Source organism: Oncorhynchus keta, chromosome 13 (genome assembly GCF_023373465.1).
Source record: "Oncorhynchus keta strain PuntledgeMale-10-30-2019 chromosome 13, Oket_V2, whole genome shotgun sequence".
Lineage (NCBI taxonomy): Eukaryota > Metazoa > Chordata > Actinopteri > Salmoniformes > Salmonidae > Oncorhynchus > Oncorhynchus keta.
In genome coordinates, this window is record NC_068433.1 from 49,808,398 (window position 1) to 49,831,077 (window position 22,680).

Below are 22,680 nucleotides of genomic sequence, written 5' to 3' on the forward strand. Positions count from 1 at the left end.
AGGATGAGACTAAGCCTGAGGTAATGTTTTACGAGTGTTCTGGAGAAGGTTAGATTTAGGACATGTCTGTCCGATGCTTAGGGATTCACTGTTGGAGTAAACAGGACATTTCTTTACCTTCGAAGGAGAGGAAGACTCTTGGCAGTGGCTGGAGGAAGCTGGAGACACACGTGAGGAGGAGAGAGAGAGCCAGGAGGGTGGATCTGGCTCCTATCCAGGGCGGGGTCTTCACGACCCCCTCCGGCCACCTCATTACAGCAGGGCCTCAGGAACCACACCTAGTCCAAATAACCTAAGGGAGAGAGCGGTGCATCACTGGTCAGACTACAGTACCACAGTTACGGCAGGGATGTTCAAATCCAGTCCACGAGGGCTACAGCACTGCTGATTTTATTCTCTTCCCGGTAGTTAATAGATCCCAGTAATTGATTGATTCACTCATCTTGTTTCCCAGGTCTGAAACAATTCCTGATTAGAAAGGTAGGATTAAAACTAGCAGTGCTGCAGCCCTCCATTATCTATTCCTGTCCTATGGCGTCTACTTCCTGTCCTATGGCGTCTACTTCCTGTTCTAATAATAACAATAAATAATAAGGATCCGTGTTAAAGGAGAGATCTAGTGTCACATGACAGTTAAATACATCAGTTACCGTGTCCTTTAACATGGCTCCCCGTTATGGACGAGATTCATCTACACTAAAGAGCTGGGGGAGAATCTCCTCTCTGCCTTCACTCTGCTTCCATTATTGGACAAGAGGAGTTACATTATTGATAAAGACAAGTATTACCAGGGGACTTTCTCCTGTAGAGAGATTATCTTACTGCTAACCAAAGACTGAGCTTCTCACTGCCTCTAACCAAAAACTGAGCAGGCTCTTCTGCCCAAGGCCACGCCACTCAATGTATTATGCGCAGAGTATCCATTTTGGTTTAATAGAAAATAATAAAAATCGGGGAAACAATCAAATGCACCCAAATAAAGACAGATCTATATTCTCATGGCTTATAGAGGAGGGTGGGATATCTATGAAACTTTCAATTTGGGATGCAGCTGACGGAAAAGTTGAGGCACTGGGATCAGATGAACCATATATCACCCAGCTGAAATGTAACCTGCATGACGGGCTTGGGGCGTCGTTTGAGGGGCCGCGTGTGAAGAGTTAGAACGCATATGGAAAAGTGCAGAAGGGCTAAGATCTCTTTGGCCCTCCCTATCCCAGCCCACCCTAGCTGGGGTGAGTTCCAGGAGAGAGAAGCCCTTGCGCTGGACTGGAGATGTCAGCCTCACAGCTGCTTAAACCATCACTGGAGACGGGAGCCTCTACTGCTGCTGAGTGCCAGGAGTCATTACTGTGAGATAAGACAGAGGCCTACCATGACACGCCACCTCAGCAGGATTAGACACATACAACTGGAACTTCTCTCCTGCTTTAAATCTACCACGGTCATACTGTATAACCTGTCAGGTGATATCATGGATCCCTACAAATATGACTGGCACCTAGCTAGTACAACTGACCTCCCTAACCTCCTAAGGCATGTCTGGCAGCCTGATAGTGCTCCATGTACACAATCAAGCTCCCCATTGATATACATAACAGCCTTATAAGGAGCAATGCTGCACGTTCTGGTGTACAAAGCCATGTGGATAGCCATAAACATTCATTTGTCTGGCGAGACTGTAGTCAGACCAGAAATACTGCTGCTTGTCGAAGCCTTGCCAGGAATCCTGGAGATGACAATTAAATTGGTCTCCATAAAGGAGGTGGACTTGAATTAATACAGCAATACATTACCGAAGTGGTATAATGATAATTGGGTTTATTGTGTGTTGCTTGGCACTTTGTCTAATTAATTTCCCATCTCTCTTTTAAAAAAACTACTAATCAATGAATGTGTGACGACATTTTAAGACCAATTAGTTTTTCTTAGATGCCGAACAGGAGATCTGATTTTCTGGCTCTGCCTTAATGCCTTTACTGAATGAGAGCAATTCCCAAGGCTGTCTTTTGTAATGGAATATTAACATTTTACACAATTGAGCATGTTTACAGTGCATTGGGAAAGTATTCAGACCCCTTGACTATTTCCACATTTTTGTTAGGTTAGACTTATTCTAAAAATTGAGTCAATTAATATTTTTCCTCAATCTAAACACAATGGCCAAGTGAATACAGGTTTAGATTTTTTTAAATAAAAAATACCTTATTTACATAAGTATTCAGACCCTTTGCTATGAGACTCGAAATTGAACTCAAGTGCATCCTGTTTCCATTGATCATCCTTGAGATGTTTTTACAAAATGATTGGAGATCACCTGTGGTAAATTCAATTGATTGGAGGTGATTTGGAAAGGCACACACCTGTCTAAAAACCAAGCCATGAGGTCGAAGGAATTGTAGAGCTCCGAGACAGGATTGTGTCAAGGCACAGATCTGGGAAGGGTACCAACAAATGTCTGCAGCATTGAAGGTCCTCAAGAACACTCCATAATTCTTAAATGAAAGAAGTTTGGAACCACTAAGACTATTCCTAGAGCTGGCCGCCCAGCCAAACTGAGCAATCTGGAGAGAAGGGCCTTAGTCAGGGAGGTGACCAAGAACCTGATGACCACTCTGACAGAGCTCCAGAGTTCCTCTGTGGAGATGGGAGAAACTTCCAGAAGGACAACCATCTCCACAGCACTCCACCAAGCAGGCCTTTATGGTAGAGTGGCCAGACGGAATCCACTCCTCAGTAAAGAACACGACAGCCCGCTTGGAATTAGCCAAAGGGCACTTAAAGACCCGCAGACCAGGAGAAACAAGATTCTCTGGTCTGATGAACACGAGTGAGTTACACGCTCAACCATTGCTACTCTAACTTCCGCAATGCATACAAGGCCCTCCCCTGCCCTATATTTGGCAAATCTGACCATAACTCAATCTTGTTGCTCCCTTCCTATAGGCAGAAAATAAAACAGGAAGCGTCCGTTCTTAGGTCTATCCAAAGCTGGTCTGACCAATCGGTTTCCACGCTTCAAGATGGCTTTGATCACGTGGACTGGGATATGTTCCGGATAGCCTCAGAATAATATTGACATATACGCTGACTCGGTGAGCGTGTTTAAGGAAGTGTATGGGAGATGTTGTACCCACTGTGACAATTAAAACCTTCCCTAACCAAAAACCATGGATTGATGGCAGCATTCGCGCTAAACTGAAAGCACGTTCCACGTTGGGTCCTGTACTTCCTGACGGGCCACCCCCAGGTGGTGAAGGTAGGAAACAACATCTCCACTCCGCTGATCCTCAACACTGTGGTCCCACAAGGGTGCGTTCTCAGCCCCCTCCTGTACTCCCTGTTCACCCATGACTGCATGGCCATGCACGCCTCAAACTCAATCATCCAGTTTGCAGACGACACAACAGTAGTAGGCTTGATTACCAACAATGACGAGACAGCCTACAGGGAGGAGGTGAGGGCCCTCGGAGTGTGGTGTCAGGAAAATAACCTGTCACTCAATGTCAGCAAAACAAAAGAGATGATCGTGGACTTCAGGAAACAGCAAGGGGAGCACCCCCTTATCCACATCGACGGGACAGCATTGGGGAAAGTGAAAAGTTTTAAGTTCCTCAGTGTACATACCACAGACAAACTGAAATGGTCCACCCACACAGATAGCGTGGTGAAGAAGGCACAACAGCACTTCTTCTATCTCAGGAGGCTGAAGAAAATGTGGCTCGTCATCGAAAACCCTCACTAACTTTTACAGGTGCACAATTGAGAGCATCCTGCTTTCGGGCTGTATCACCTCCTGGTATGGCAACTGCACCGCCCACAACCGCAGGACTCTCCAGCGGGTGGTGCGGTCCGCACAATGCATCACCAGGGTCAAATTACCTGCCATCCAGAACATCTACAACACCCAATGTCACAGGAAGGCAAATAGATAATCAAGGACAATAACCACCCGAGTCCCTGCCTGTTCACCCCGCTTCCATCCAGAAGGCGAGGTCAGTACAGGTGCATCAAAGCTGGGACCGAGATATTGAAAAATAAGCTTCTATCTCAAGGCCATCAGATTGTTAAACAGCCATCACTAGCACAGAGAGGCGGCTGCCTACATACATCATTGGCCACTTTAATAAATAGAACACGAGTCACTTTAAGAATGTTTACACATGTCGAAATTACTCATCATATGTATATACTGTATCCTACACTATCTTTTGTGTCTTAGCCGCTCTGTCACTACTCATCCATATATTTGTATATTCTTATCCCATTCCTTTACTGGATTGTGTGTATTAGGTTTTGTTGTGGAATTGTTGATATTACCTGTTAGATGTTGCTGCACTGTCGGATATAGATCCATAAGCATCTCGCTACACTCGCAATGACATCTGCTAACCATGTGTATGTGACCAATAAAATTTGATTTGAAACCAAGATTGGACTCTTTGGCCTGAAGGCAAAGCGTCCCGTATGGAGGAAACCTGGCACCATCCCTACGGTGAAGCATGGTGGTGGCAGCATCATGCTGTGGGGATATTTTTCAGTAGCAGGAACTGGGAGACTAGTCAGGATCGAGGGAAAGATGAATGGAACATCCCTGATCCCTGATGAAAACCTGCTCCAGAGCACTCAGAACCTCAGACTGGGGCAAAGGTTTACCTTCAACAGGACAACGACCCTAAGAACACAGCAAAGACAATACAGGAGTGGCTTTGGGACAAGTCTTTGAATGTCCTTTAGTGGCCCAGCCAGAGCCCAGACTTGAACCCGATCTAACATATCTGGAGAGACCCGAAAATAGCTGTGCAGCGACGCTCCCCATCCAACCTAACAGAGCTTGAAAGGATCTACAGAGAAGAATGGGAGAAACTGCCCAAATACACGCTACAAGCTTTTAGCGTCATACCCAAGAAGACTCAAGGCTGTAATTGCTGCCAAAGGGGCTTCAAAAAAGTACTGAGTAAAGTGTCTGAATACTTATTCAAATGTAATATTTCATTTTTTCAATACATTTGCAAGCAGCAGTATTTCTGGACAGAGTACAGTCTCGCCAGACAAATTAATGTATATGTTTATGGCTCTCCATATGGCTTTGTACACTAGATCGTTGTCATTATGCGGTATTGTGTGAAGATTGATGAGGGGAATTTGTTTATCCATTTTAGAATAAGGCTGTAACGTAACAAAATGTGGAAAACGTCAAGGGGTCTGAATATTTTCCGAATACACTGTACTAGGAACGTAATGAGGAAAAAGCAGTCCCATCTGGATTACGACTTGATAAATGGATTGTTTTGGTCTAGACTCGCTCTTCTTCCTGGTTCTATTTGTACAAAGATTCCTACTTTAGATAGAGATAACCACACTGTAATTACAACACAAATTACACGAGAGAGAGTCTCTATTTAGACCTAGAGCATATAAATAAAAGATGGTAAACAGATAATAATATTCTGAGAGTAAAGAGTTGAACACTGTGTGAATTGTCTGGATCGGTGTCTTCCCTCCGCCTACAGGATCTACCAGAGGGGCTCCGAGTGTTCACACCACACCCTGTCACTCACAAGTTAACGGCTCGGGTACATGGACATGTTGCCAAGCACACGTTTGACCAGGAAGAGCTAAGGAAACAAATGTTTTTGTAATAAAAATTGAGGTTTCAGGGCTCAACAGTAACCTGTTGAATTGAATTAAATAACACTTTTTAACTATATCTTTGGCTTATAGTCAATCATCTCAGACTCACAATCTTCTATTTTTACTCATATAGTTAATGTCAGACAACGTGACAATCTCAGTCCCGGAGCAAAGGCACACTTGTGATCACGCTGATATATTTGTCATAGTACGTCCTATAACAATTATACTTATTTCTACTCAATGTAAATGTGAATATAACACGTATCCCACCATAAATACAGTATGGTGTGCAAACATCAGTGATGAAGAACAATCAAAAACACATTCAATGGTCAGCATTACTTTTCAGATGCCACACAGCACCTCATTTCAGACATATCTTCACAATACTCAACACAGAGAACCGCTTAGAGCAAGTATTTGGGAGATTCTTAATACTTGTCTAAATGTGTTCCCTTTCAGCCGTTCTTATTCCCTTTCCGTCTGTCTACCAGCGGGACCCTGCACCTGTTAGCCCGAGTCCACGCAGCCCTCTCCCACTACCGCCTCTCTTTCACGGCCCCGGTGAGTGATCTCTCTGTTACAAAGATTGACTGTCCACACACCCCTGTCCCAGCCTAGGACAGCCCAGCCTAGGACCCACCTTATAAGGCTCCTCTCCTGCTCTGTCTCGATCCCAAAGCCCTGGTTCCCTGATTGTTCCTGTGTTGACCCAGTCCTTATCCCCGTCAAACACTTAAGTACCACTGAGGCGGTTCCCTGGTGACTAACCCAGAAAGAAGGCAGAGAAGAGAGCGCTGCTGCTATTACATCCAACCGCCTGCAGGACTGACTTGATGAGTGAAAGAGATGAGAATGAAGGGTAGAGAGAGGAGGAGAGAGAAAAGGCTGGTTTCCTATTACATACTCTACTGAAGTCCCCCACTCCTCGCTTCTCTTTCTCTCTCCCCCTCCGTCAGCGAACGAGACAGCAAACCGATCACCCAAACCCTCCCAGTACTAGGACTCCTACCTCACACAGGCAGGCAGGCAGGCAGGCAGGCAGAGGACTCCTACCTCACCCAGGCAGGCAGGCAGGCAGGCAGGCAGAGGACTCCTACCTCACCCAGGCAGGCAGGCAGAGGACTCCTACCTCACGCAGGCAGGCAGGCTGAGGACTCCTACCTCACGCAGGCAGGCAGGCTGAGGACTCCTACCTCACGCAGGCAGGCAGGCTGAGGACTCCTACCTCACGCAGGCAGGCAGGCAGGCAGGCAGGCTAGGCAGGCAGGCAGGCAGGCAGGCAGGCAGGCAGGCAGGACTCCTACCTCACGCAGGCAGGCAGGCAGGCAGGGGACTCCTACCTCACACAGGCAGGCAGAGGACTCCTACCTCACGCAGGCAGGCAGGCTGAGGACTCCTACCTCACGCAGGCAGGCAGGCTGAGGACTCCTAGGCAGGCAGGCAGGCAGGGACTCCTACCTCACGGGCAGGCAGGCTGAGGACTCCTACCTCACGGGCAGGCAGGCTGAGGACTCCTACCTCACGCAGGCAGGCAGGCTGAGGACTCCTACCTCACGCAGGCAGGCAGGCAGGCAGGCAGGCAGGCAGGCAGGCAGGCAGGCAGGGGACTCCTACCTCACACAGGCAGGCAGGGGACTCCTACCTCACACAGGCAGGCAGAGGACTCCTACCTCACACAGGCAGGCAGAGGACTCCTACCTCACATAAGGAAGACAGAGGTAACCAGGGAGAAAGCAGGAGAATATGAGAGAGACTGAGCCAGTAACAATCATTTATGTCCAACAGAGCCCTGAACAGTTTACCTAGGGACACTCACTTCCCACTCACAACACATTCAGTCATATTGCCCTTCAGCAGTAGATTAAAATCAACACAGACCCTTCCTCCTTCCCCATCTACACACCAACCCAATATTAAATATTATTCCTGTTGAATGTTTCCAAATAATAAAATCACATCTAACATGGGCTGGAGACAGTTTCAAAAACATCAAATTAAATAGTTCATAGTAGTGTCGTAAAATGTTATAGCCCAGATATTGAGTTAGTCGTGGGACATGTTTTCTTAATGCTGAGATATTAAAATAGGTTGCTTGACATTATTTGAATTCTGATGATAATTTGATATCCTATGGAAGTTACTATGGCAGAAGTCACTGTGGCAGTCAAACAAATATTCCTAAACTATTCATTTCCTCCACTTGTGTGATTTTTTTTTATTGCCTGGCAATCCATTCTAATATATATATATATAACACTTTATTATTCCATTGCCTTTACTAAAGGTATTGCCAGAAGCCTAAATGATAACTTAGAGGTTAGTGCATCCCTGAGAGATCTACTATAGTAGGGTTGCCTCTGGGAGCGTATGACTCATGGTCTGAGTGGTAATGTCCTCTCTAAGACCAGAACCATATCACTTTCAGAGTCACCTAAAAACATACCATGTTTTTTTTATTTCACCTTTATTTAACCAGGTAGGCTAGTTGAGAACAAGTTCTCACTTGCAACTGCGACCTGGCCAAGATAAAGCATAGCAGTGTGAACAGACAACACAGAGTTACACATGGAGTAAACAATTAACAAGTCAATAACACAGTAGAAAAAAAGGGGGAGTCTATATACAATGTGTGCAAAAGGCATGAGGAGGTAGGCGAATAATTACAATTTTGCAGATTAACACTGGAGTGATAAATGATCAGATGGTCATGTACAGGTAGAGATATTGGTGTGCAAAAGAGCAGAAAAGTAAATAAATAAAAACAGTATGGGAATGAGGTAGGTGAAAATGGGTGGGCTATTTTCCAATAGACTATGTACAGCTGCAGCGATCGGTTAGCTGCTCAGATAGCTGATGTTTGAAGTTGGTGAGGGAGATAAAAGTCTCCAACTTCAGCGATTTTTGCAGTTCGTTCCAGTCACAAGGGATCATTGGAGTCCTAGGTCATTTTCAAACGTTTTGCAACATAATATGAAAATTACAGTTTCTCATTAGACAAGTCCAGGTAGTCTCTCCTTGTTTCAGTGCATTTTATTCCATTTGGTGCCTAATGAACACAGCCCTGTTGTGCCGAGTCAGCTTTGGGGGTTACAATTAAGGGGGTTCTGAAAAGAGGGAGAATTTACTTTATTTTCCACTATCGACTTGAGTAGGAACCTCAGGATGAGATATGTAATGGTATCTCCTAATTTGTACCTCTCTTAAGCCCAGTGAAAAGTAACAAAACAAAACCACATTGTTCAAAGGCCTGGCACATACTTAAATACATAAGATGTGTTCCCCCCCACATAGTAGCCACATGCCATTGTGCTCCATATTTCCAGTGTGCTCTAGAGAGCTGTGAGGTATTGTACACTCTACCCAGGTTGTTTCCATGAACGGGCACATTTGTGTTGCTCTTGGAATGAATTGAATTCCTGTCAGTTTATGTGTGAAGGCAAGCAAGCAGGATTTACACTTTTCCATTTGAACAGCTTTGAGGTAGAGTTTTCACAGAGTTTGAGAGCTGGGTGCAAACCGCACCATTGAAAATACATATTTGTCAATGTATTATGGTTCAATACATTTTCAATATACAATAAACCAAAAAAAATGTATTCCGAATGTGTTTTCTGAAACTAACTCAGAGAAAATCGGTTAAAAATACATTGCACCACAATATTAAGACAAATTTAATTGAGTGTGTGTGTGTGTGTATTTACTACTACTACTACTACGTGTGGGTGTGTGTATTTACTACTACTACTACTACTACGTGTGGGTGGGTGTGTATTTACTACTACTACTACTACTACTACTACTACGTGTGGGTGTGTGTGTATTTACTACTACTACTACTACTACTACTACTACGTGTGGGTGTGTGTGTATTTACTACTACTACGTGTGGGTGTGTGTGTATTTACTACTACTACGTGTGGGTGTGTGTGTATTTACTACTACTACTACTACGTGTGGGTGTGTGTGTATTTACTACTACTACTACTACGTGTGGGTGTGTGTGTATTTACTACTACTACTACTACGTGTGGGTGTGTGTGTATTTACTACTACTACTACTACGTGTGGGTGTGTGTGTATTTACTACTACTACTACGTGTGGGTGTGTGTGTATTTACTACTACTACTACGTGTGGGTGTGTGTGTATTTACTACTACTACTACGTGTGGGTGTGTGTGTATTTACTACTACTACTACGTGTGGGTGTGTGTATTTACTACTACTACTACTACTACTACTACGTGTGGGTGTGTGTGTATTTACTACTACTACTACTACGTGTGGGTGTGTGTGTTTTACTACTACTACTACTACGTGTGGGTGTGTGTGTATTTACTACTACTACTACTACTACGTGTGTGTGTGTGTGTTTACTACTACTACTACTACTACTACTACGTGTGGGTGTGTGTGTATTTACTACTTACTACTACTACTACTACGTGTGGGTGTGTGTGTATTTACTACTACTACTACGTGTGGGTGTGTGTGTATTTACTACTACTACTACGTGTGGGTGTGTGTGTATTTACTACTACTACTACGTGTGGGTGTGTGTGTTACTACTACTACTACGTGTGGGTGTGTGTGTATTTACTACTACGTGTGGGTGTGTGTGTATTTACTACTACTACTACGTGTGGGTGTGTGTGTATTTACTACTACTACTACGTGTGGGTGTGTGTGTATTTACTACTACTACTACGTGTGGGTGTGTGTGTATTTACTACTACTACTACGTGTGGGTGTGTGTGTGTACTACTACGTGTGGGTGTGTGTGTATTTACTACTACTACTACTACTACTACGTGTGGGTGTGTGTGTGTGGGTGTGTGTATTTACTACTACTACTACTACTACTACTACTACTGTGTGTGTGTGTATTTACTACTACTACTACGTGTGGGTGTGTGTGTTTACTACTACTACTACTACGTGTGGGTGTGTGTGTATTTACTACTACTACTACTACGTGTGGGTGTGTGTGTATTTACTACTACTACTACTACGTGTGTGTGTATTTACTACTACTACTACTACGTGTGGGTGTGTGTGTATTTACTACTACTACTACTACTACTACGTGTGGGTGTGTGTGTATTTACTACTACTACGTGTGGGTGTGTATTTACTACTACATGTGTGGGTGTGTGTATTTACTACTACTACTACTACGTGTGGGTGTGTATTTACTACTACTACTACTACGTGTGTGTGTGTATTTACTACTACTACTACTACTACTACTACGTGTGGGTGTGTGTGTATTTACTACTACTACTACGTGTGGGTGTGTGTGTATTTACTACTACTACTATGTGTGGGTGTGTATTTACTATTTACTACTACTACTACTACTACTACGTGTGTGTGTGTGTATTTACTACTACTACGTGTGGGTGTGTGTGTATTTACTACTACTACTACTACTACTACTGTGGTCCTTCTGTAGCTCAGTTGGTAGAGCATGGCGCTTTACGCCAGGGTAGTGGGTTCTCCCCGGGACCACCCATACGTGAATGTATGCACACATGACTGTAAGTCGCTTTGGATAAAAGCGTTTACTACTACTATTTACTACTACTACGTGTGTGTGTGTGTGTGTGTATTTACTACTACTACTACTATTTACTACTACTACGTGTGGGGGTGTGTGTGTGTGTGTGTTTACTACTACTACTACTACGTGTGGGTGTGTGTGTATTTACTACTACTACGTGTGTGTGTATCTACTACTACTACGTGTGGGTGTGTGTGTATTTACTACTACTACTACGTGTGGGTGTGTGTGTGTATTTACTACTACGTGTGGGTGTGTGTGTATTTACTACTACGTGTGTGTGTGTGTGTGTATTTACTACTACTACGTGTGTGTGTGTGTGTGTGTGTGTGTGTGTGTGTGTGTGTGTGTGTGTGTGTGTGTATTTACTACTACTACTACTACTACTACTACTACGTGTGGGTGTGTGTGTTTTATTTACTACTACTACTACGTGTGTGTGTATTTACTACTACTACTACTACTACTGGTGTGTGTGTGTGTGTATTTACTACTACTACTACGTGTGGGTGTGTGTGTATTTACTACTACTGTGGGTGTGTGTATTTACTACTACTACTACTACTACTGTGGGTGTGTGTATTTACTTACTACTACTACTACTACTACTACGTGTGGGTGTGTGTGTATTTACTACTACTACTACTACGTGTGTGTGTGTGTATTTACTACTACTACTACTACTACGTGTGTGTGTATTTACTACTACTACGTGTGGGTGTGTATTTACTACTACGTGTGCGTGTGTGTATTTACTACTACTACTACGTGTGGGTGTGTATTTACTACTACTACTACTACTACGTGTGGGTGTGTATTTACTACTACTACTACTACTACGTGTGGGTGTGTGTGTATTTACTACTACGTGTGGGTGTGTGTGTATTTACTACTACGTGTGGGTGTGTGTGTATTTACTACTACGTGTGGGTGTGTGTGTATTTACTACTACTACTACGTGTGGGTGTGTGTGTATTTACTACTACTACTACTACTACTACTACGTGTGGGTGTGTGTGTATTTACTACTACTACTACGTGTGGGTGTGTGTGTATTTACTACTACTACTACTGTGGGTGTGTGTGTATTTACTACTACTACTACTACGTGTGGGTGTGTGTGTATTTACTACTACTACTACTACTACTACGTGTGTGTGTATTTACTACTACTACTACTACTACGTGTGTGTGTATTTACTACTACTACTACTACTACGTGTGTGTGTATTTACTACTACTACGTGTGGGTGTGTGTGTATTTACTACTACTACGTGTGGGTGTGTATTTACTACTACTGTGTGGGTGTGTGTATTTACTACTACTACTACTACGTGTGGGTGTGTATTTACTACTACTACTACTACGTGTGTGTGTGTATTTACTACTACTACTACTACGTGTGTGTGTTTACTACTACTACTACTACTACGTGTGTGTGTATTTACTACTACTACTACGTGTGGGTGTGTATTTACTACTACTACGTGTGTGTATTTACTACTACTACGTGTGGGTGTGTATTTACTACTACTACTACGTGTGGGTGTGTGTGTATTTACTACTACTGTGGGTGTGTATTTACTACTACATGTGTGGGTGTGTGTATTTACTACTACTACTACTACTACTACTACTACGTGTGTATTTACTACTACTACTACTACGTGTGTGTGTGTATTTACTACTACTACTACGTGTGTGTGTGTGTGTTTACTACTACTACTACTACTACTACTACGTGTGTGTGTTTACTTTACTACTACTACTACTACTACGTGTGTGTGTATTTACTACTACTACTACTACTACTACGTGTGTGTGTATTTACTACTACTAATACTACGTGTGGGTGTGTATTTACTACTACTACTACTACTACGTGTGGGTGTGTATTTACTACTACTACTACGTGTGGGTGTGTATTTACTACTACGTGTGGGTGTGTATTTACTACTACTACTACGTGTGGGTGTGTATTTACTACTACTACTACTACTACTACGTGTGTGTGTGTATTTACTACTACTACTACTACTACTACGTGTGTGTGTATTTACTACTACTACTACTACGTGTGTGTGTATTTACTACTACTACTACTACTACTACGTGTGTGTGTATTTACTACTACTACTACTACTACGTGTGTGTGTGTATTTACTACTACTACTACTACTACTACTACGTGTGGGTGTGTATTTACTACTACTACTACGTGTGGGTGTGTATTTACTACTACTACTACGTGTGGGTGTGTATTTACTACTACTACGTGTGGGTGTGTATTTACTACTACTACGTGTGGGTGTGTATTTACTACTACTACGTGTGGGTGTGTATTTACTACTACTACTACGTGTGGGTGTGTATTTACTACTACTACGTGTGGGTGTGTATTTACTACTACTACTACGTGTGGGTGTGTATTTACTATTACTACTACTATTACTACTACTATGTGTGGGTGTGTATTTACTACTACTACTACTACTACGTGTGTGTGTATTTACTACTACTACTACGTGTGTGTGTGTATTTACTACTACTACTACGTGTGGGTGTGTATTTACTACTACGTGTGGGTGTGTATTTACTACTACTACCACCACTACGTGTGGGTGTGTATTTACTACTACTACTACTACTACTACTACTACTACTACGTGTGGGTGTGCTCCTACATGTCTATTTAAGGGAGGAAGAGAGGGCGGTAAAAGCTGGTAGCGGAGACACAGGGAAATAATTACCCCTCTCTCTGACAGATGGGCTGATTTATTCCTCTCCAATTAAACTGTCAGGATATGGAGCAGCAGAGCGGGAGAGACCATTTCATAGGGCCGTAAAGCCTCTTCTCTTCACCCAGAGAGAATAGAGGCAGACGGGTCTCTTTAACTAGCCCCTCTACAGAGGCGAGGAGGAAGGAGCAGTAAATTACTAATGGCTGTGATGAAGCTGAGAGCACGTCAGCCTCAGACAGAAGGGATGGGCTGCAACTATCTTCATGACATTACATACAGAACTGAGATACATTATTAGAGGACGAGAGGAGGGAAATTAACCTGAACGTTTCTGAATAACAGCCCTTTCTGACACTGTAAACGATGTAGGTAGCTGCAACTCTCTCAAATGCATTCTCTGTGGTGTCATGTAAAACATGTCTGCTCTGTATAGAGAGGTCAGAGATGATAAAACATTGGTATGCTTCATTTGGAGTTTTCCAAAAACGTCTTGTTGGGAGGATAAATAAATCTTTCAGTTTATAGAATTCATCACGCAATCTGGACTGTCCACCTGTACTTATGACTGTATTTTTGTTTCACAAGCGGCCACACACACACACCACACACACACACACACACACACACACACACACACACACACACGTTTTTTGTTGCCACACTAAAGTTAAATACATTGAGCGATGGATAGGGTTACGGGTGGTTCCACTATGCCAAAATATTCCGTCACACACATCTGCTTTCATGGTATGTGATTCTATACCAGAGAGTTCATAGTGTAATACAACAAGAACTCTGAGACTACATGGACAATCTATCAGGCTGAGCATGGAATATTCCTCCCTTCAAGTTAGGTCTTACTCTTAACACAAATCAAGTTCTTTGGACATTTGCCTTGAGCTTCGCATCATTTAACAGATGCGAAAGTGACTAATAGAGCTGTATTCAGTGGCCTGTGCGGGAATTGAACACGCAACCCTGGTGTTGCCAGCATCATGCTCTAACCCACTGAGCCAATGTGCGAGTACTGTCTGGTGAAACAGTACAGGTGGAATGTCATCATCATAGCTACAGGCTCTAATGAATTAGCTACAATTAACAACTAATTGGAGATGATAAAAGATGTGATGCAGAGAGCTGACCATGTCCTGCTCCCCCACTGTGTATCCAACACATTGCTATTGAACCCCCACCAGAGTACAAGCACTCCATAGCGCTCTGGTCAAAAGTAGTGCACTATACACTGAGTGTTCAAAACATTAGGAACAACTGGTGATAGCTATGATCCCTTATTGATGTCGCTTGTTAAATGCACTTCAATCGGAGTAGATGAAGGGGAGGAGACAGGTTAAAGAAGGATTTTTAAGTCTGGAGATGTTGAGCAATGGGCAAGACAAAAAGACATCCAAGCTAACTTGACCCAACTGTGGGAAGCATTGAAGTCAACATGTGGAACGCTTGACACATCGTAGGTCGTAGGTAGGTCGCTCCTACCAGGTGGCGTGGCGAGAATCTGTCTCCTCACCACGCGCTCTCACCACTGGTGTCCCCCAGGGCTCTGTTCTAGGCCCTCTCCTATTCTCGCTATACACCAAGTCACTTGGCTCTGTCATAACCTCACATGGTCTCTCCTATCATTGCTATGCAGACGACACACAATTAATCTTCTCCTTTCCCCCTTCTGATGACCAGGTGGCGAATCGCATCTCTGCATGTCTGGCAGACATATCAGTGTGGATGACGGATCACCACCTCAAGCTGAACCTCGGCAAGACGGAGCTGCTCTTCCTCCCGGGAAGGACTGCCCGTTCCATGATCTCGCCATCACGGTTGACAACTCCATTGTGTCCTCCTCCGAGAGCGCTAAGAACCTTGGCGTGATCCTGGACAACACCCTGTCGTTCTCAACTAACATCAAGGCGGTGGCCCGTTCCTGTAGGTTCATGCTCTACAACATCCGCAGAGTACGACCTGCCTCACACAGGAAGCGGCGCAGGTCCTAATCCAGGCACTTGTCATCTCCCGTCTGGATTACTGCAACTGCTGTTGGCTGGGCTCCGTGCCTGTGCCATTAAACCCCTACAACTCATCCAGAACGCCGCAGCCCGTCTGGTGTTCAACCTTCCCAAGTTCTCTCACGTCACCCCGCTCCTCCGCTCTCTCCACTGGCTTCCAGTTGAAGCTCGCATCCGCTACAAGACCATGGTGCTTGCCTACGGAGCTGTGAGGGGAACGGCACCTCAGTACCTCCAGGCTCTGATCAGGCCCTACACCCAAACAAGGGCACTGCGTTCATCCACCTCTGGCCTGCTCGCCTCCCTACCACTGAGGAGGTACAGTTCCCGCTCAGCTCAGTCAAAACTGTTCGCTGCTCTGGCTCCCCAATGGTGGAACAAACTCCCTCACGACGCCAGGACAGCGGAGTCAATCACCACCTTCCGGAGACACCTGAAACCCCACCTCTTTAAGGAATACCTAGGATAGGATAAAGTAATCCTTCTCACCCCCCTTAAAAGATTTAGATGCACTATTGTAAAGTGGCTGTTCCACTGGATGTCATAAGGTGAATGCACCAATTTGTAAGTCGCTCTGGATAAGAGCGTCTGCTAAATGACTTAAATGTAATGTAAATGTTGACACCTTGTAGAGTCCATTCCCCGACAACTTGAGGCTGATTTGAGGGCAAAACGGGGGTGAAACTCAATATTAGGAAGGTGTTCTTAATGTTTTGTACACTCAGTGTATAGGGAATAGCATGCCATTTCAGACAGCCTATGTATCGCTGACAAACACTACCCAAATTGCACACGACATCCTAATCAGCGGACTGAAGCTTATTGCAAACCCTCTCCTCAATTACCAAGGGAATGACGGGCGTGATAACGAGGCAGGAGCGTGAGTGGTGGATGCCTGAACGAGCTAATGATGGATTGATTTGAGTGTTACGAGAGGTATAATAAGGACATATTGTTTTCTCTGTTGGTGCAGCTGCTCTGGTTTTGCATATCTCTCCCTCCATCTGTCCACACAGCACATAGTTGAGGCCGCCGCTGCCACTTAGCCATGAAAGACTGCAATAACAACAGCAGAAAACGTGAATAGCGGGGTCAGTAATAACCTACCAGGCAGCGAGAGGGGGGAACCTGATCTGATTAATAGACTGGCCGTAGCTACCCTGGATGGAGAGAGAGGAGGAATTCAGCCGGAGTCACAGTCGGTGTTGAAACAGCTTGAGGTAGATCTCCTTAGACACTCGTATTTTAAAGCGTTCCCCTCAGACCTTGTTGAAGAATTCCATTACTGTAGTACAGTTGCAGTTCTGGCAGAATCAGCGCAGCCGAGACTACTTCTTCAGTCTAATGTGGAATGTCTTGGCATTTGAGAAAGGAAACAGAGGGAGACTTTCTATAAACGGGGGCATTTCCATATCTAAAGGACATCCTGTGGTCTCACAGTGGAGGCTGGACGGAAGGTCCAGAAATAACAGCCTATAGAGAAAGGAGAGGAGGAACTCAATTAACTAAGTGACTCATAATACCCAGACAGACTCATAAGAGCGAGTCTGTGTCAAAATGAACGATTGCTTCTCAACTAGCTTCTGGCTGACGTCTGTTTGACCCCAGACTACATGAATCCCACAAACTAAATTCAAACCCATACACTGTTTATAATATCGCCATACCTGATCCTATTATGAATCGCATACCTTCGAGGTCGCCCAATGAAGACTAAGGCAGCCAGGGCGCGAGGAAAGGGAGACATCAGGTGTCTAATAATAGCGCTGCTTCTCACCATTAGTTCTGCCAACACAGTCTCATACGTACCAGCTCCCAGAAAGTCCCGCAGGAAGGGCCAGAGTTTGATCCCATAATCTATCAACGGTTATACTATCTCCTCCTTCCTTCCCTAAGGTGCACTGTACAAGTCAACCTTAATCTCAACTGCTCCGTCTGTTGTCTGTGACCTAGACTGGCTCTGTATGAGGCCTTCCTGTTGTTTATGACATGTATACACCACACCTGGGTTCAAACACTACTTGAAATAATTTGTAAATACTGCTAGGCTTGAATTAGCTTTCCTGGCCAATAGAGTAGTCACAACAGTGCAAACCCTGACGATCTGTCACTCCAGGCAGGCTAGAGCAAGCACTTAAAGAATTTGAAAGATTTCAAATAGTATCTGAACCCAGGTCTGGTATACAGCAGAGTGAACTGTATGGAGAACCCCACCCCTCACCCCCTGCCACTGAACAATATTGTCTGTCACTGTGCTAGACACCTCAGCAAGGGGTACAGTACAATAACATCATATGTGCCATCGCAGGTTCTCCCTCTCTAGCTCAGGCATTAACTTCAATAGGAAAAGCGTATTGGAGTTGAGGTGGAAAATGTATACCACTTCCTATAGTTTCGTCTAGCCATTGTCTGTGATAAAGGGTACAGTTACTAGCAGAGATACTTCAGACCTTCCTATCCAGGGATCTATGGCATATCATTTCGATGTATGGATTTTGGAGGGAGGGTGACAATGGGTCTAGTACAGATGTATGTTACCTTATGTCATGATGTGAACAGTTGTCAGGAAAAGGGCCAATTTAAAGGACCAATGTCCCATGCACACTATAATAATTGCCTCCTCCAATGATTCATAATAGTGAATGGACGAGTCTATTTCTTTCTGTCCATGTTTTAGCTACTCAACGTGCTCCATTCACATTGAGAAGCCACAGACATCTGTGTAGCATTACTCAGCGGATGTTACCAGCTACTAAATAAGTTATTCAAATGATGAGAGAGCGGAAAGACTGACCGATAGGCAGATCCCACAGTAGGTTTCACCTCATGACCAGAGCTATAGTACAGTGCTTCTCATTCTCTTCCATTATCATAGCTTCCTCTATGCTTGTCAAGTACATGGGCCATTACCCTCCCATAAAGCACCATTCAATTTCATTACAATGACTTCTGCCTTCTACTGAATTTGATTACATTTCATCCCTCATTTCACATCACTGATATTGTGTTCATTTATTTCTCCTCATCTCCCATCAGCCAACGAGTTCTCGTACTGGTGGAGAGTTCTCGTACTGACGGAGAGTTCTCGTACTGACGGAGAGTTCTCGTACTGATGGAGAGTTCTCGTACTGACGGAGAGTTCTCGTACTGACGGAGAGTTCTAGTACTGACGGAGAGTTCTAGTACTGACGGAGAGTTCTAGTACTGACGGAGAGTTCTAGTACTGACGGAGAGTTCTAGTACTGGCGGAGAGTTCTAGTACTGGCGGAGAGTTCTAGTACTGGCGGAGAGTTCTAGTACTGACGGAGAGTTCTAGTACTGACGGAGAGTTCTAGTACTGGTGGAGAGTTCTAGTACTGGCGGAGAGTTCTAGTACTGGCGGAGAGTTCTAGTACTGACGGAGAGTTCTAGTACTGACGGAGAGTTCTAGTACTGACGGAGAGTTCTAGTACTGGCGGAGAGTTCTAGTACTGGCGGAGAGTTCTAGTACTGGCGGAGAGTTCTAGTACTGACGGAGAGTTCTAGTACTGACGGAGAGTTCTAGTACTGGTGGAGAGTTCTAGTACTGGTGGAGAGTTCTAGTACTGGCGGAGAGTTCTAGTACTGGCGGAGAGTTCTAGTACTGGCGGAGAGTTCTAGTACTGGTGGAGAGTTCTAGTACTGACGGAGAGTTCTAGTACTGACGGAGAGTTCTAGTACTGACGGAGAGTTCTAGTACTGACGGAGAGTTCTCGTACTGACGGAGAGTTCTCGTACTGACGGAGAGTTCTCGTACTGACGGAGAGTTCTCGTACTGATGGAGAGTTCTAGTACTGATGGAGAGTTCTAGTACTGACGGAGAGTTCTCGTACTGACGGAGAGTTCTCGTACTGACGGAGAGTTCTCGTACTGATGGAGAGTTCTCGTACTGGTGGAGAGTTCTCGTACTGGTGGAGAGTTCTAGTACTGATGGAGAGTTCTCGTACTGATGGAGAGTTCTCGTACTGATGGAGAGTTCTCGTACTGATGGAGAGTTCTCGTACTGGTGGAGAGTTCTCGTACTGGTGGAGAGTTCTCGTACTGATGGAGAGTTCTCGTACTGATGGAGAGTTCTCGTACTGATGGAGAGTTCTAGTACTGATGGAGAGTTCTAGTACTGACGGAGAGTTCTCGTACTGACGGAGAGTTCTCGTACTGACGGAGAGTTCTCGTACTGGTGGAGAGTTCTCGTACTGGTGGAGAGTTCTCGTACTGATGGAGAGTTCTCGTACTGATGGAGAGTTCTAGTACTGATGGAGAGTTCTAGTACTGATGGAGAGTTCTAGTACTGATGGAGAGTTCTAGTACTGACGGAGAGTTCTAGTACTGACGGAGAGTTCTCGTACTGACGGAGAGTTCTCGTACTGATGGAGAGTTCTAGTACTGATGGAGAGTTCTAGTACTGATGGAGAGTTCTAGTACTGATGGAGAGTTCTAGTACTGATGGAGAGTTCTACTGCCTTTGTGGTTGAAAATTTAAACAATATCAAAGCAAGTGACCAAAGGAGGTAAAATACCACAGTATGAACAGATCAGAACAGCCAGCTGAGCTCATACTCCTGGAATAGGAATAACACCTGAAAACACTCTCCTTCAATCCAGAGTGTATCAGTTCCCAGGATCTAACATGGAGCACAAAACATGACTCCTGTCTGGAAGTCATGTGGCCCCGCCGACAGTTTCTACTGGGACAGAAAACAAGTGAACACACAGGACGTAGTTTGACCTTCCTTTAGACAGGCGGAGGACTTATTAACTCTTCCTACTCTGAGAAGTTATAGATGGATACTAGTTTAAAAACACACAACCGAAGCCTCGGAAAGAATGCAGCCGTATTCGTGCCGACACGCCCGGTAAGTTGGAAGCTGAAAATCTGGTATTAAAAGCAGCTGTCCATCTTGTAAAGGGGATTGTTGCTTTAACCTCAATGTAGACTAGATTCTCCTATCAGCAATATGCTAATGATTTAGTTGGTGGGTCAAAAGCTTTTAATAATACCTCTGATTACTTTGACACCCCTAAAGACAGATGCTGATGAGTTACTAGAGAACCAATCAGAGCCTAGAGAACCTTTAGAAAACAACATTCCACACAGACCAATCCATCATAATCTACTTGGCTGTAGCTGACAGTTTAACATGGGGGTGAAGGCAGAAGGTTCATTTAGGGTGTTTTTAGTTCTGCTTTATCTTCTGCATCTAGACTCCTGTAATTTGACTGTCATCTTGGATCATGTGGATCATCACCAGGATCTTCAGCTGTTCATTGGGATCGTCTGCCGGAATGTGTTATCAGTTTGTGTCAATGTAGAACAATTCTCAACGGGACATTCCTTCTTCAATCGGCTCACGGCGGTGGCGAATCGGTGAGTAGTCGTTCTGCTCAAAGCAGCGGATTCCAAGCAGTAATCTAGGGCCAGTCTTCCCTGAGCAGATCATGTCAACTGGGAATGGTCATGCTCTCCGTCACAATCCAAGTGTCAATCAGAGGAATTACCTTTTTTGACCACTGAGGAAATAGTGAATAAGGCATGCTCTCCACATCTGCTTCCAATGTTCATCTCTACTCATTCAACACAGAATAGCTGTCAGTGGTCTGTCTGGCAGCCCAAAGTCTAAGCCCAGTTTGTGTATGTAGAAGTCCAAGCGTTTCGCTACGTAAATGGTAACAATAAGGTATAATGTACACAAAGTCTCAGAGCAAGGGAAAGTAAGTGCCATCCATCTTGGAACATGTAAACGCCTCATATTCCCCAAAAACAATAGCTTTCAACACGGATGGAGACCTGAATGGCCCACAGATGAACAACCTCAACCTTGTTTGAAATGTCTATCTAGATAGCAAATGAATCAAAATATATAAATAAATGTTGAGTTTAACCTGACTTTCAACTCAACCAAAGCGGTTTGAGTTTCATAGAAAGTTCAAAGTTGAAGAAAAAGCGCTGCATTAGATAAGGTAAAGCTCTTAGGATAGGCAACATAAATCAACGAGGGTCAGGCTATCCCAGAGCTTACAACTCCAACTGCCATCCATTTCCAACCATCAGACTGCTATGGATGCACAGAAGCCAGTCACCAGGAATAATGCTTTTAACCTCTAACATCTAGCCAAACATGACAAAATGTAACCCACTCCCTAATCAAAACAAATTCAATTGCATTGTAACCATGCTTTCCCTTCACCAAGGACAGAGTGTTTTTATCTAGAAATCACATGATCAATGAAGCTATACATTTTCATTTTACCTGGTGACTTCATTCTCCATGAGTAACTGCAGGCAGGGGGCCCTGTGTATTGTGGTCCCTCCCTCCACATGCTGTATAAATTAGGTAGAAACAAAGACAAATTTGTCTGATTTAGAGTGGACTGGCAGGCTAGTACAAAGCAGGGAGGGGAGGGGACATTGGCCACTGTGTCTCGCAGCACTTATGAATTGGCCTTGTGCAAACATCCTGCTGTTTTATATGCTTCCTGGGGTCAGGGGTCAACAGGCGTGCATGACCATTCACATCCCTAAATCAGGAACTGAATGCATTCTGTCATCAACACAGTGGAATTCAATTAGGTTGAATTCATTTTAAAGGCCTGCTATCAGCCTCATTGTTACTTTTGTTGATGAATGGGTTTTTGAACAGGCGAAGGCTATGGTAGAATTGCACGCCTCCTCGTGTCAAAAGGAACTGCAGCGAGTGCATTAATGG

At 44.4% G+C, this 22,680-nt stretch overlaps 1 protein-coding gene across 4 annotated transcripts in view; it reads right to left on the minus strand.

The window, feature by feature from the left end:
* Positions 1 to 22,368, minus strand: part of LOC118370754 (semaphorin-3C) — a 57,282-nt gene extending 34,914 nt beyond the window's left edge. Inside the window, exons 1-4 of one of the 4 annotated variants that reach the window (XM_052460570.1) lie at positions 22,225 to 22,368; positions 7,159 to 7,334; positions 6,650 to 6,865; positions 118 to 292 (exon numbers count right to left, since the gene is read on the minus strand). In XM_052460570.1, the coding sequence (XP_052316530.1) occupies positions 118 to 253 (136 nt within the window). In that variant the 5' untranslated portion in view covers positions 254 to 292; positions 6,650 to 6,865; positions 7,159 to 7,334; positions 22,225 to 22,368. Of the gene's footprint in view, positions 1 to 117; positions 293 to 6,280; positions 6,481 to 6,649; positions 6,866 to 7,008; positions 7,043 to 7,158; positions 7,335 to 22,224 lie in introns of those variants that run through there. The other 3 variants (XM_052460571.1, XM_035755863.2, XM_035755864.2) reach the window with 3 other exon arrangements.
* Between the last annotated feature and the right edge of the window lie 312 nt (positions 22,369 to 22,680).